Below are 15926 nucleotides of genomic sequence, written 5' to 3'. Positions count from 1 at the left end.
CAATCTTGTGGTGGTTTTATTTTTTTATTATTGCTTGGCCCTAATCCTCTTCTGTAATTCCACCATTTTGCACGTTGCAGTTTCTCTTTACAACTATTATGAGTGAACCATCTGTCCAAATCTGTATGATTTTTTCTTTCTGTTGATGGTAGCCATTGACTTCCACAGTATTTTTTTTTTCCTACAACAGAAATCAATGGCTACCGTCAAGGCATCAACTATTTGGTTGACCAACATTTTTCAAAATATCTTGTTTCATGTTCAACAGAAAAAAAGAAACTCATACAAGTTTGGAACAACTTGAGATGGAGTAAATTAAGACAATTTTCATTTTGGTGTGAACTATCCCTTTAAGACGCATCATTACCTGCAGCACTGCATGATGCCCAAGTTTTTTTTTTTTTTTTACGTTTTCACAGAACTCCTCTAACATTGAATCTGCATTTACATTTGCATGTTATAAAAAAAAATAAATCACCATCATGTTTACATTATATACTGACAAGTTGGTCTTAAAGAGGATTTGGGGATACAGTACTTAATCTTTGAGTGCAAGATGTTTCAGAGGTCCTGCTCAACATGCATAAAGGAAGGACCAATAATTTCAATGTCGTAAAATTCAGTCGTTGACAGTATAAATACACATTTGACTGCTTTAAGACGCATACATTTGGACAGAGTTATAAATTGATTACAATTTTATTAATATAAATTAGTTTAGTTATTCAATATATGTCACGTATAATTACGTATTTGTACCTTTTGCATTTCCACTTCAGCAAACAGCTCAGCAGATGTGATGGTCAAAATACCCTCAAATGATTTTATTTCACCTCAGTAAACTGACACTATAATTACACTAACAGTAGACCAGTATGTACATCCAATATCTCACAAGAGTTACACATTCCAATAAATCCTTGTCTGTATACCAAAATGAATGGTTTATTTATAATTATCATCATCATTTATGACTGGATGGACACCAAATTAGTCTCCATCATTCCCACAGGTTGCAGAGTAGAAAAAGTAAAAGTAAAACAAACATGGCTAAACCCAAAAGCACCATGACGCACCTCTCACAACGAAATACTGCATAACAGTAGCTCAGCTCTACTTCCACATACAGTGACGCTCATTGCCTCTTCTGTCGGCGAATATTCAGGATCTTCCTCCTCTGATTCAGTGCTTCTTCACCAACATCCGGTGGTTGGAAACTTTCAACAAGAATCTCACGTGTGAAGCAACTAATCTTCAATGCCAATTAACTCTCCAAATAGAACAGAAATCCAGTAAACAGCACTAAACCAGTCCATCTCACTTTATAATCCTGTCAGGGGAAAAAGCAACAAAGACCAGGTTCTCTTCCTATACCTGTCACATGTTATTTCCCGGTTGAAGAAACAAACGAACAAACAAACAAAGTAGATTAGATCTCTATGTATCCTGTGAAACAGAAAGAAACATGCCACCAAGAGCAAGAGAACATTTGCTGAATTGAGTAATTTTTTGTGTGTGTTTTTAATCCGAACTCAGAGGCGTATAAGAGAGGCTGGTGCGGACACAGAAGAGCGCCAAGCTAAGTTAGTCAATGTCCATTTCAGGAAGTTTGGCCTCTGTGGTTTCTGGGGCAGCTCGGCCCTTCTCTGGACTGGCCGGTTGATCCTGTGAACCCTCCTGTCCGTTAACAGGCCCGTTCTGTTCTGCTGGCGTCTCCTCTTTTGGAGGCTCCACTTTGGGCTTAGGTTTGCTGACAACATGATTGCAAGCAGAATACAGCTCCTGTGTTTAAATGGTAAAAAGTCGCAGTTAGAAGATTCATTTCTAAGTTTTTGGGGTTTTCAAGGACTACAATCAGAGATCTCACTTATATCTTTCAAATTCTAAAAAAGGTAAATAGATAAATAAAAATAAACTAATAAAACAAAATGGTACAAATGAAGTGCAGCACATGCAATGACTGTGGTAACTTTAACCACTGAAAGGATACTATGATAAAGATATCGCTTTCCTTATTTCAAACTGATTTCTCTTCATATATTCCCATGAATATATGATTGACCTGAAAAATGAAAGCTGGATCATATACTTGGATATTTATATGAGCAATATCACACTCATAGCCATTCAAAATGCTCTATATGGGTATCAAATAGGTTGTAGACATGTGCCTATATTCGGTAATGCGATATATCACTATAATGAATATGCACAATATTGTTATCGTGGGCACTTCAAAATACCGTCAATAATAATTTCTAAAAAATTTTATAATGCATATACGACAAGGTATCTGCAGATATTAACAAGTTAAATTTAAGACATTTTAAGACCTTTTTAATAGGTCAAGGTCAAGGTCAAATTTATTAGCCATTTCAACAATACAGGTGATAGGAATTTGTCTTGGTATGCTCACATAATTAACAACAATGCAGCGACATGAACACACATACACAGACAGAACAACACATATCACATATTAAGTGTATCAGCTGGTTTGTGGTCAGACCATAAAGTACTTAGTGCAAGCCACACAGTCAAGAAACAGTCCACAAGTTATACCCTAAGTCAAACATTCAAGCATCAAGCATACCACCTCACATGAAATTTAAGACCAAATCTGTGATGGAAACACACACACATTATATATATATATATATATATATATATATATATATATATATATATATATATATATATATATATATATATATATATATATATATATATATATATATATATATATATATATATATATATATATATGTGTGATCAGCTAGAGCCACTTCCTGGCACCTTTCTTTAAAAAAAAAAAAATATTTTATCACATTAAAAGATATGTCATATATTGTAATAATACATACTATTGTTCTGTAAAAATAAAAAGCATTTCATAATCATGATAATAATTAATATAATATAATATATTACATTTATAAATAGAATTGTTATTAAAGTACCTGCAAAATGTTTGAAAACAACTATTGATTTTAAAATAAGTCCCTTCTGCTCACCAGGGCTGCATTTATTTGATCAAAAATACAGTAAAAACAGCAACACTGAAATATTCTTACAAATAAAAAGTTTTCTATACTTTATATAAAAATTATTTTATAAAATAATGTAAAATAAAACATGTAATTTATTCCTGTGATCATTTTCAACATCATTACTCCAGTCTTCAGTGTCACATGATACTTCAGAAATCATTACAATTTGATTTGATGCTCAAGAAACATTTCTGATTATTATCAGTGTTGAAAACAGTTGTGCTTCTTCATATTTTTGTGGGAATGGTGATATTTGTTAGTTTTCTTTGAAAAATAGGAAGTTCAATGCAATGTTCAACAGCATTTATTTGAATTATATACGATTCTAATGACTAATAATGCGTTCCCAAATGCAAATTTAAACGTCACAAACAAAGAAGCATTTACAGTTAATTGAAAATGAAAACAGCACTGCTACAGCAAGCATGCAGCGCGTCAGACTATTATGTAGCATAATTACATCACAGCCGTTGCAAATTATATATTTAATACCACCATTCATAAAAAAAGTTCCTGAACACGTTTCCGCGTTGATTGTACTCGCATTTGGCGCGTTGACCCATTTTAGGGACCATTCATGTCGCGTCTAAAAACGCATGGAAAACGCGTCGGCGCCGCTTTCTCCTTGCCAAAGCACTCGGGCACTGCAGTGGCGTCTACCGTTACTAAGCAACCATGAGCTGCGCTCTCCATGACGAGTTTGTTTCAGCAAAGGATATATGGATTTCCAGAACATCACAAGCAGTAGCTTTGCCACAGCATATTTATTTAAAAATGTGTGTCCGTGTACAGATCTGATCAGATATTCCTACATCTTTGCTGAGCTTTTTTCTGCAGATGGCGCCTCGCGCAGCGCTGGACCATTCCGTCGGTGACGTACGAGAAAACATAAAACATACATAAAACATTTTTGCGGTAATGCAACGAAAAATATTTAAGACCTATCGAATCTGATTAAGACATTAAGACTTTTTAAGGCCTTTTATTAGGAAAAGTATATTTAAGACTTTAAGACTTTTTAAGGACCCGCGGATACCCTGTACGAATACTGTCCCCATCAACCGTATAAAATGCACAACATGCGTCAAAGGGACACGCGCACTCATGTAAACAAGCCCAACTTGCATGAGAAGCATGCAAGTGTTCACTCTCTGACAGCAGAGGGCGCTGATGGAACAGCAGAAATGCAGCGGTTACCCCGGAAACCACACAAACAAAGCAACTGCGCTAGTGAAGTTTTTAAAATGCTTCAAACAGCCATTCATTTTTTTTTTTTTTTTATCTCAATGTTGTTCATCACAGCACCAAATACTGAATACTTGAAGACTTAATAGGCTATTTAATTTCAAACTTAAACATTTTCATGTTTTAATCTGGACTACAACATGCCCTAATGATCAGAAATGTTCTGATTATGTGTTATTATTCAGTAAAACTTTGAGACATACGGCTTCATTAGTTAACATGTTAATTCATTATTACCAAACTGACAATGAAAAATACTTATAAAGCATGAATTATTCTTAGTCAATGTTCATTTCTTAGTTACTGTTTAATAACATTACTAAAATCAAAAGAACTTATTTAATTAACTTATTTAATTATTTTTTTGCCCTAACAATCCGCGACGGTGACACGCGATGATTCTATTTTAGAAACATTTCATTTCCGCCCCCAAACTCTCTTCTGATTGGCTGTGGTTTTTGATTGCTTTTATCGCTTTGTGTCTAGTGTGGACAGTCAAATAGCTTATGGCTGGAATCTTATCGCATCGCGTCTGGTTAGGACAGGGGTCTCAAACTCAAATTGGCGGGGGGCCGTTTCTGTGATTGACACCTCATAGGAGGGCCATTTTTACATTCAAGCGCAAGAAAGCGCAACATTTCAGAAAATTTACTTTCCTTTGCATTATTTCTCATTTACATCAAATTTGCCTACTAAAATATCTTTATACCTATTCTATAAATATTTTATTTACCATACTAAATGTAAACAGCAGTATATCTCTCATTGTTACAGAGTGTAATATAATTATATTACTTATATAATACTACTAATATACTATTAATTGCAATAGTCTGGTGCAACTTCTCACATCCAACAAGGTGCATGGAATAAAAAAAAATATAGTAATTTAGGAACAAAACCATCAACACTTGTGGTGTGGAGGGGTCAGAAATGAACAACTTTATTTTGCCAAAAAATAAAAATCTCTCATTGTTACATACATTATTAGTTTTTAATATTTAGTGGAAGTATTTTCCCTTACTTTATGTTAGCTTAAATAACATTAAAATTTTGCACTGACCAACACTGTACTGAACAAATACAATCCCTGAATACATTTGTACACTCTTCTGTTTCTTGACAGACACATGGCAGCGCATTTGTCCAAGATGCCGTTTGAGCATCAGAAACGTTTAATGGCTGCATCGGACACGTTTCGGTGGTTTGAATCGACGCTCGTGACTTAAAGTCGAGTGCTTTTACTGTAATTTAGGCAAGCGCGCTCATAATAGAAGCGACACGGTTGAGAGCGCGGCTCATGGTTGCATAGCAACGACAGACGCCACTGGAGCGAAAGCGCATTGGAAAGAAGGAGAATGCGGCGCGGACGTGATATGTGAATGCCCCCATAGAACGGCGACTTTTTCTTTGCATATCAGACAAGTAGCAACTAGAGAATAATAATAATAATAATAATTTAGCGGGCCGAATTATGTTTTATTTTTGAGATCAGTTGCGGGCCGGGTAGAGGGGGAGGGTTCTTTGCACGTTCGCTTTGTAGACATGGATACTTCCGCCTACGTCACACGTGACCTTTCCAACATGATTACGTAATGCGTGGCGCATCGCAGAGCAGTGCAAGACGAGCATTTGTGGTTAAAAAGTACATCATTTTAATTTTTTTGTAGAAAATGAGCGATGGTTTCTCTAGATAAGACTCTTATTCCTCGTCTGGGATCATGTAGAGCTCTTTGAAGCTACACTGAAACTGACATTTGGACCTTCAACCCGTTGAACCCCAGTGAAGTCCACTATATGGAGAAAAATCCTGAAATGTTTTCCTCAAAAACCTTCATTTCTTTTAGAGTGAAGAGAGAAAGACATGAACATCTTGGATGACATGGGGGTGAGTAAATTATCAGGACATTTTAATTCTGAAGTCAACTAATCCTTGTGTGAACCCTGATCTATAATCCAAGCATCAAGCATTTTGTGACGTTTGTACCTTCGTTTTGGCCTGGATCTCTTGGGCTTTAACTGCTGGGTCCTGGCTGAGACTCTGTTTGCTCTGCAGGTTCATTTTGTTATTCATCCAGGTCATGGCTTCGTTCACCTGCTTCTCCACCTTCATGATCTCCAGCTCATCCAGATGATCATACAGCTCATCCTGAGTTTAGATAAACGTGATCGATCCAAAAGTTACTTTGTGAATGAAACAACAACTGGGGTTTAGAAGACAATGAATAAGCACTAACACTATAGGATGAACTGAACTGAGCTGAAAGACACTAACTTTACAAGATCACTTTAGTTGAATCAATGACACTATTGTCTACTGTAGAGCTACTTATAGTTTCATAATTGATGAATTCTGCAATATTGACACTTATTTTGCTGTTTATTACTGTGAAGCTGCTTTGAAACCAAGCGCTATATAAATAAAGTTGACTTGACAGCGGATTACCTTTGCCTTATAAGCTTCTACGACTTTCATGTACTGCTGGATTTGCCTTCCGAGCTCTTCGAACGCTTTTGGCCGCACCTCGTTCTCAATGTATCGGGCTTGAATAGGATCTCCCAGTTTCTAGGAGGAAAAGGTTTTTATTCATTCATTCATTCTTTTCATTGCTTTGATGGCTAATGCCTGGTTCAGACCACATGATTTTAGCCCAATTCTGGCATGCTTCGTTTGACATAGGGTGTTGTGGGCATTTGTAAACTACAATGGACGTCAGGATGCAAGAATCATAGTTTAATCTCGTAGGCTCTGTTGATGCCTGGTATTAAGATGCGTTTTGGTCGATCAAATCACAAATAGACAACACATTCCCGTTTACACCTGATATTTTAATCCGTCTACTTTCAACCACTGATTTCTACAAGGGGAGGGTCTATGGGAGGGTAAATGTATGGGCTTTTTCAGGTCAAAATCAAGCGGCAACCTCCCCCTCTCTCGTGAAGCCAATACGGAAGTGACTTAAACTGCGATTCATCGACTGTCCGCTAGGGACAGGCTCCAAAAGAGTGCAGAATCTCATAGAGTCCCATGTTAAATTGGCCAAGTTTATAGCAGAAAAAAACATGTTTACAAGTTGGTTCAAATTGTGGTTTTGGTCTATACTGTTATTTTTGCCCTTCATGACAACTCTGAGGGGGGTGAATTTTTTTATAACTTATCCGTTTAAATTATATTAAGCCTTAAAGTTCTGCATAATTAAGGGCGTGGTCACTTGAGTGACAGGTAGATTGCGCTGCTGTCTGTGAGCTGTTATGTTACCTCAGCTGCCGCTGAATTTGGCATCTCAGCTGTTTTTGTGCTTTTTTTCTCGATTATTTTATACAATTATAAAATATGGCTTGCTGCACAATATTCGAGACTGATGTGTGTCTGTGTGCATGCATGCGGAAGAGACAGAACACACGTTGTTGGATCGTGGCATTGGCTGAAAGTTTTGATTGCGAGATTTAAAACCAGGAGGATATACAACTCTGACAGCACTGCTTGGATATTATAACTAAAACTGCTGCACTATTTTGAAAAAAATATACTTTGGACACAGGCTCATTTGTTTGTTAGATACGATCGCTGCTCAGATTGCATCCTTTCTTGAAGAACGATGACAGAGAGCAGATCATTCAGAAGAAATTCTGTTTTTTTCCATTCAAATTTTTGGGGCTATTTTAATGGGTAATTAAATTTTAGTAATCAAATGCATGTCTAATTAATTAAAATTATACAATTTAACAAAAATTTATTAAAACTTTAACAAAAATATTTTTAGGGCCCTATGAAATGTGTTTTTTCCCCCTCAAAATCCATTTAATTTTTACCAAATTCTGTGTTTTCTGTATTCTGGATTCCATTTTAATGGTTTAATTAAATTGTAAAAAGCATAATTAAGTCAAATACATAAAAACAACAGCATTAAATTTCATTTCAACAAAATGTTTTTTCAGAAATTCTGTAGTGTATTTTAATTTTTTGGCAATCAAATGAAGTTATAACATTTATCTTTTAATCATATGACATTAAACAAACGTTTTTGTCAAACAAAGTGCTGCACAGAGCTTTACTGTTAAAATTAAAACATGGAAGAAAAATTGTGATTATTCCTTAAAATAAATTTAATAATAATCTATTATTATTATTAGTGTTAGTATTATTATTAAATTAAGACATAGCTAAATTTTACGAATTTGACGAATTCTTCAAGTTAAACCAAACTTTTTTTTTTGACGGGTTGCAGTGAAGACCTTTGAATTTGTGTGTTTATGACATGACGGTAGTTTTTCTCAAATGAAATGGTAAAATGCTCATGAAGTGAATCTCAGAGCGGCTCTGGAGATGAAGTTCATGTGTCCATGTCCTCATATAGTGAGGCGGAAGAGGCTACAAACACCGCAAGCATCGCGCGTGCTTCAGTGTGTGCGTGGTAAATGAAACCGCGCATCTGTGCCATTCATTCACAGAGACACGCAGGATTCATATTTAAATAGTCTTTTTGCAGTTTAATATTCACAGACACTAGTCTATATCACGATTTGATTTAAGTGTACTGACCTACTTTTTATCATAAATTTGACAAATTCCGTGACATTCCGGATTATACAGTAAATTCTGTTTTTATTACTGGATTTTGCGATATCGTCCTCGTTTTCTGCTTTGCGGAAATCATAGCGCCCTAAAATCACACCGCTTCGGTAGCCATTATTTGTTTATGCTCACAACACCCGCCAGACTTCTCGATGCCATCACACGTCGTTAAAGACGGCAAGCAATAATTGGTTCGGGAAGTCTGCAAGTTTGTCGTCCACGACAAGAATTTAGGAGTCAAAAATATTGTGCAGTCTGAACCCGGCATAACAGTTTCAAATTTCAACAAATCAGCATCCATGTTTACCTTCAACTCAGCCATTTTGTCAATGTATACTTGCTTCTGTTGGTCCTCTCCTTCTTCATACAGCCAGTTTTCAGTGTCCTCCAGTTTTAAGGAGAAAGAATCTCGATCCTGAATTGAAAAACATTGCTTAATTAATAAAAATGCCACTTATTAGTTGCATAGGTGTCTTTATGAACAAAACCAAACACATGCAGACACTCACAGCCTCACTGACAAAGTTCTCCAGCACTCCATGCAGTTTGTCTCTCATTTCATAAACATACTCCTCCACACAGTTCTTTGCATCATTCCTTTCCTTCTCCAGCTTATCCTGCATTATCATCTTCCCCTGTACGCGAGAACACAATGTCAGAACTCATTTCTAGAAGACAGAACGCTAATCAGAGAAGCTGAATACTGTGGTGTGGTTTGTACACTTCTGGTACCTCATTCTCCATGAACAGATTGAGCATGTCGCTGGCCAGCTGCCAGTGCAGACTGTTCTCGATGGGCAGATCCACCGTCTTTGTTTTCACTTTGGCTTTCTTGGCCTGTGGAGGCTCATTCTTCTTCTCCTGTTTGTTGTCCTCTGGTGAAGTCTAAAAGGGTTTTTGATCACAGTGAATTTCTAATTTTTTTCCAAAGGAAACAGTGTTGTAGAGCAGCGGTTCTCAACAGGATGGAAAATGCTCCCATATCTTTTGTCACTGACGTCAAATTGCACTTTTGTACATTACGTGGAAAGCAGTGTTAATTTTGATAAATTTTTTTTTTAAAAAGTACCGAATAGACTTTTTGTGTCGTCACGCTTTTTCAGATCTATCCATATTTCTACTCTTCTCTTCTCCCAGACATTTACATTTTTGAACATTTTATGACATGCAGCAAGTGTATGCAAACTTATGTCCCGCCGGGTGGATCCAAACATTACAGTTCAAATGTGCGCATCTACCGCGCAGGACATCATTCTGACTGGATCTCTTTGCTCCCTAACATTCAACAAGTCAATAGATTTTCATTATAGTTCTTGTCATTCAATACTGGTTTTTATTTAGTTCTCGTTTCGTCTGTAAAAAAAAAAAATGTAGTTGATGAAAATAATGAATGATAATGACGAAATTAACACTGGTGGAAAGTTATTATTAGTTTTGCGTGTTTATATAATTGATTTTACAAAAACTATTTGCAATTAATCTGCCATATTTTCCAATACTAGTCATCATCATATGGGCAAAATGCTACAATCAATCGACCTCTGAAGCTGACAATGCGCTCATTTTCAAAAAGGAAATTTGAAATGCATGCTTCTGTATTTGTTGTGATTTTGTATATTTGGTGTTGGTGTGTAAGTGTATTCACACACCTCCATATCTTCAGTGTCTGATTTCTTCTCAGCTTGTTCTTTCTGTTCATCACCTTGAGCCTTTTGTGCCTCTTGATCCACGTGCATCTTGTTCTTTAGGGGGCAAACACAATGAATGTTTGGTCACACTTTAAATTGGGGTCCAATTCTTATTATTAACTATGACTTTTGCCTCAAACACATAATTACGGCTTATTAACAATTAGTAAGGTAGTTGTTAAGTTTAGGTATTGGGGATGTAGAAACAGGTCATGCAGAATAAGGCATTAATATGTGCTTTATAAGTAGTAATAAACAGCCAATATCATAGTAATATTATTGCTAATAAACAACTAGTTAATAGTGAGAATTTGACCCTAAACTAAAGTGTTACCGAATGTTCTTAAGGCTACCGTCACATACATGCTGAAGAGTTTTGGGAGGGAAAAGTTATCTTTTAGCATGTATACAGAAACAAACGGTAGTTTCTACTTTCTACTAACCCAAGCTCGCAATGATTGACATTTAGATAACCTTAGAAACCTTTGTTTTTGCATTTCATGAGTGTAAAAGAGCTGAAAGACAGCAAAACAATGCTATGGTTATCACCATCAACTCAATATCAGGAGTGACTTCTGTATTCTGTACACACAGAATGATAAAAAGGGGATTTAACTACACATTTATAATTAAATAAAAAAAAATTGTTTTTTTTTAGGGATGTCCAGATCCGATCATGTGATCGGATATTGGGCCCGATCACGTGGTTTCAGACTTGTTTGGAATCGGACGTTACGTTCCGATCAGGACTCGGATATATATATATTAGGGGTGCAACGGTTTTCGGTAAAAAAAAAAAAAAAAAAAAAAAAAAAAAAAAAAATCGAACCGTACCGTATGGTTTGTTTAAAATAGCAACGTGGAAAACAGACAGACAGAGTTCAAATAATGAATGTTTCAGTCGATGGATGCACAAAACGTTACAACAACCAGGGGCGTAGCAACCGGGGGGGACGGGGGGGACACGTCCCCCGCACTTTTAGAAACAGGTGATTCTGACCCCTGCTATTTTTTATTTTTTTGGATCCAGCGTGAATATTTCCGGCACCGGCAGTGTTCTCTGATTTGTTACTTAGATTTGAGTGAACTAACATTCAGCCAATCACAGAGCAAATCATCTCTTGGGCACGTCTGCTTTGCTATGAGCTTCAAATCTCTTGTTGCTGTTGTGAGTTTTCATTCGTTCATTCATTTAGCTATTAGGCCGTCTGGGATAAAATGCACCCCAGAAAAAAGCAAAGGGCGATTACATCCTTTTTTCAAACACACACTGTAAGTATGTTACAGTATGTCGCGATGACACGAATCACGCGATAAAGTTTTCATGTTATGATTTAAACTAACTGTTACTGTAACGTCAAAAGACAACAGAACCCGTATGGACCTCGTCACGTCGCGCCGGATTCAGTGTGTTAAATGCTCTCCTACTTGTCGCTTTGTATAAAAGCGTCTGCTAAATGAGACGTAACAAATTATTGGTTTCTTCTGTCTTTTGTTGCCAACGTGCTGCTCGCGGAGTAGAATTATCCTTTCACAATAAATCAAATTTGTTTTGCACCGAATATCTTAAAATACTTCATCAAATTTAAAATATATATATTTTTATACTTTATGTAAATATTCTACTTTATGTCCTAACTGGTCTGTAGGAAAGGCAGGCTGTGACGTCACTGACAGAGAGAGGGGACAGTTGCTCAACCTCTCCAGAATGTGTACAGGTGAGATTTGTATAAAAAAAGCAGATTGACTATTTTAAGGCAGTGTTTTCTTAATTGGAACTGCTTGCCAATATTTTAAGGAATTACACATCAATTTAATTCCTTAAAACAAAAGATCAACCATCAATCACCTTTATTTATATAGTGCTTTTAATAATACAGATTGTGTCAAAGCACTGAACAGTATCAAATAGGAGAATAGAGTAATTTATAAAGACACGATTAAACACTGAATTTCCAGTTTAAGGCATTTTATTATTGAATGCAGAGACGTCATTGTCTAGGTCAGCTCAGTTTAAATAGGATCTGTGTAATCAAATCAACGATAATCGCTAGAAAAAAAGATAACATTTTCTATTTTATGTTCAAACTGTTAAATAAAATTAGTTTTATGTATAAAGGCTGTGTGTTCCAATAGTGTTAACTACTTTATTAATTAATGTATAATTATAATTATATTAATTAATGTATATTAATGTATAATTCAGTTTGGAAGTTTTGTTTAAAAATCTCACTTCGATCTTGAAAATATTAAAAACTTGTAAATATATTTTTTTTTAGGTTTTATTGTTTAATTTTCATAAAATGTAAGCTGTATAAAATTACTGTAGATGTAATCTGTATACTCATTTAACACAACTATTAAGAAGTAAGTAAAGTTATTGTTCAAATGTAGTGTAACTGAAATATTTTAAATATCATAAAATATCTTTATCTAAATAAAGTATAGATGGTCTCACATTGGTCTCAAAGTCCTGCAGTATTTTTAAATTTTGAGGATAATTTCACAAAAATTGGTTCATGTAAGCTATCATGGCATGTTCCCAAAATTGCCACTAGGGTGCTGTAAAATGCCAATTGGTATTCTATTTAGAATTTATTATTATGAATATCAGCTTTGGGTCACATCACCATACAGCTGTCCCCCCCACTTTTAAAATGGCTGCTACGCCCCTGACAACAACGATAATCAAAAAGCGTGGACAAAACAGTCACTCTTTGTAAACTGTTAACTGCGAGTGCCGTCTGCTCTCATGTCCAGTCATTTACGCCGTCATCACCCGGGTGTTGATACAGGTGAGACCTGAACAGCACATATTGCTATCTGTGTTTAAACTAACTCATTTAAGCCTTACTGATTTAAACCTTCAAGAACAAGACGCGAAAGAGAACTCGCACGCGCTGTGAGAAGATTTGTGTGCGCTCATCCGTAGCGCGCACACGCTTATTCCAGTCAGCGCGCAAATACTGAGTTCTCTTTCACGTCTTGCGCTTCAGCGGACAAATTCATACAAACATTATTTAAAAATGCCCATCCTAGCGAGTATCCTAGCAAACATAGTCGGTTATGTCTTAAGTGAACGTATATTAGTCGAGAAAGACAGCGCATGTGGAGCAGTATGTACTGGATTGTGCATGTCTTATAGGGAAAAAAACTATTCCTGCTGCCTGTTTTTAATGTTAAATAAAACAACAAATAACAAAGAAATCACTTACTGCTCTTGACTGAATAGTTTTTGTAACTTCAATAATGATTAATCTTTATTTATTTTATACAGTAAAGATAATATGAAGTGATATTTTATATTTGATTACTTTATCCATTTTCTGTATGTGAAAACTACTGTTAGATACCTGAAAAACCTGAAAAGCACTGTTCCTGGATCTGTTTTTTTGCTATTCTTTATTCTTTTTCATGTATTATAGAAGTATCGGATCGGGACTCGGTATCGGTAGATACTCAAAATCAAATGACTCGGACTCGAGGGCAAAAAAACGTGATCGGGACATCCCTAGTTTTTTTTGGCAATCCCATCCGCAGTGATGTCTTTACCTCATCCTCTTTGGCTGGAGTGTCCGTCTCCATGGGTTCTTCTCCCTCAGCAGTTTTCACGACCTCCACCAGAGAGGCGCTGGACACACTGAAGACCCCATGTACATTCACACGTACCTTCACCTTCACCTTAGCGCTCTCGCCTGACGGCTGAGGAACCACCTTCAGGACATTAAACTGGCCTGTGGACAAGCAAACATTAGTCAATCTCATAATATACACTGCAGCATCACCACAAAAAGTCTGAAAAGCGTTTGAAGATTCAGTGTCTCTAAACCTCTGATTGGTCAGATGGCCCAGTCTGTTGTGATTGGTCTACTTGCTTGTTTAAGGACATGTGTGGACTGTAAGGTATTTAATGAAATAGTACTGTGCTGAAAGCCAACATACCTATGGTGGGATCAGGATACGGCAACTCCTTTGGATTGCTGTAGTAGGCCTCCAAAGTGAAGGGTTCCTTCCGGAAGAAAGTCAACACTTTAGAGAATGGCGCGGCATGGTTCTTTGGGAAAACTTCGCAATCACTGCAGAGCAAGAGAGAATGACTATTAAAATAGTGAACTAACACAGTCAAAAATCCAGTGCGATCCAAGAGACAAGAACACACCCGACGCCTTCATCCGCTGCTGAGGTCCACTTCAGAGAGACGGGGTAAGGCACCACATCTGTGATGGAAAACTCGCGCACTTTAAAGGCGGGAGACAGGATTGCACACTGAGGAAAAACAGACATTCAAGTTTGTTGGAATTACTGGGAATCAATGTAGGTGGTCATTATGACAAGTGGAAGGAAATAAAATACCTAAGACAAAGCGAGCACAATAGTAGTCATAAGAATACAGTTTATAATATTATATTGCGAATCAATCAGAAAAACGTGTCAAGGGTCCAAAGCGATTTAAAAAACATCACTTTTCCAGAATCTAATGAGCCTCGCCCTTAACAGCAGCACCACTAGTGACAGCCAGAGTCATTATTTTCACAATTCTGTGGTGAAGACATTACACACCAAAGCTGTAGATTATAAAATGATACAGTCTGATGGTTATTCATCTAAAATGATACTGCCCTCTTGAATAGCTTTAACGTAGCTAGTTACTCTTTGTTAGTAGTGTAAGCCAGGAACCCCGCATCAGCCCAAAAACAGAATTCGATGGCCTGGGCGAAGGTTAACGTGTATATGCCTTTTCCTCTGTGAAGTTCACTTAATTTCACTCATTTAATCTGAATCCAATTTCAAATGATTATTACTCTTAGGTTGTGTTTCCAATTAGAAATTAATCATTTGTTATGTATTAAAGGTGCAGAAGAACATGTTTTCAAAAGATGTAATATAAGTCTTAAGTGTCCCCTGAATGTGTCTGTGAAGTTTCAGCTCAAATTACCCCCTTTTTTAAAAATTTTTTTTTAACTGCCTATCGTTATAAATGCGCCGATTCAGGCTGCGCCCCCTTTAAATCTGGTGCTCCCCTCCCCCGGAGCTCACGCTTGCCTTAAACACCATAAACAAAGTTCACACAGCTAATATAACCCTCAAAATGGATCTTTACAAAGTGTTCGTCATGCAGCATGTCTAATAGCGTAAGTATAGTATTTATTTGGATGTTTACATTTGATTCTGAATGAGTTTGATAGTGTTCTGTGGCTAACGGGCTAAAGCTAACATTACACACTGTTGGAGAGATTTATAAAGAATGAAGTTGTGTTTATGAATTATACAGACTGCAAGTGTTTAATAATGAAAATAGCGACGGCTCTTGTCTCCGTGAATACAGTAAGAAACGATGGTAACTTTAACCACATTTAACAGTACATT

General features: G+C 36.4%; 1 protein-coding gene across 2 annotated transcripts in view; it reads right to left on the bottom strand.

Moving 5' to 3' along the window:
* Nucleotides 1–423: 423 nt before the first annotated feature.
* The window catches only part of hspa4a (heat shock protein 4a), a 32526-nt gene continuing 17023 nt past the window's right edge, over nucleotides 424–15926 (bottom strand). The window contains exons 10-20 of one of the 2 annotated variants that reach the window (XM_067375270.1): nucleotides 14719–14825; nucleotides 14502–14635; nucleotides 14112–14293; nucleotides 11003–11074; nucleotides 10521–10613; nucleotides 9604–9756; nucleotides 9381–9506; nucleotides 9179–9286; nucleotides 6742–6861; nucleotides 6283–6444; nucleotides 424–1782 (exon numbers count right to left, since the gene is read on the bottom strand). In XM_067375270.1, coding sequence (XP_067231371.1) covers nucleotides 1585–1782; nucleotides 6283–6444; nucleotides 6742–6861; nucleotides 9179–9286; nucleotides 9381–9506; nucleotides 9604–9756; nucleotides 10521–10613; nucleotides 11003–11074; nucleotides 14112–14293; nucleotides 14502–14635; nucleotides 14719–14825 — 1455 coding nt within the window. In that variant the 3' untranslated portion in view covers nucleotides 424–1584. The remainder of the gene's footprint in view (nucleotides 1783–6282; nucleotides 6445–6741; nucleotides 6862–9178; nucleotides 9287–9380; nucleotides 9507–9603; nucleotides 9757–10520; nucleotides 10614–11002; nucleotides 11075–14111; nucleotides 14294–14501; nucleotides 14636–14718; nucleotides 14826–15926) is intronic. The other variant, XM_067375271.1, reaches the window with a different exon arrangement.

The sequence above is a fragment of the Chanodichthys erythropterus genome, chromosome 22, assembly GCF_024489055.1.
Source record: "Chanodichthys erythropterus isolate Z2021 chromosome 22, ASM2448905v1, whole genome shotgun sequence".
Lineage (NCBI taxonomy): Eukaryota > Metazoa > Chordata > Actinopteri > Cypriniformes > Xenocyprididae > Chanodichthys > Chanodichthys erythropterus.
Note: the sequence above shows the minus strand (reverse complement) of the source record. Positions and strands in the feature narration are given on the sequence as shown.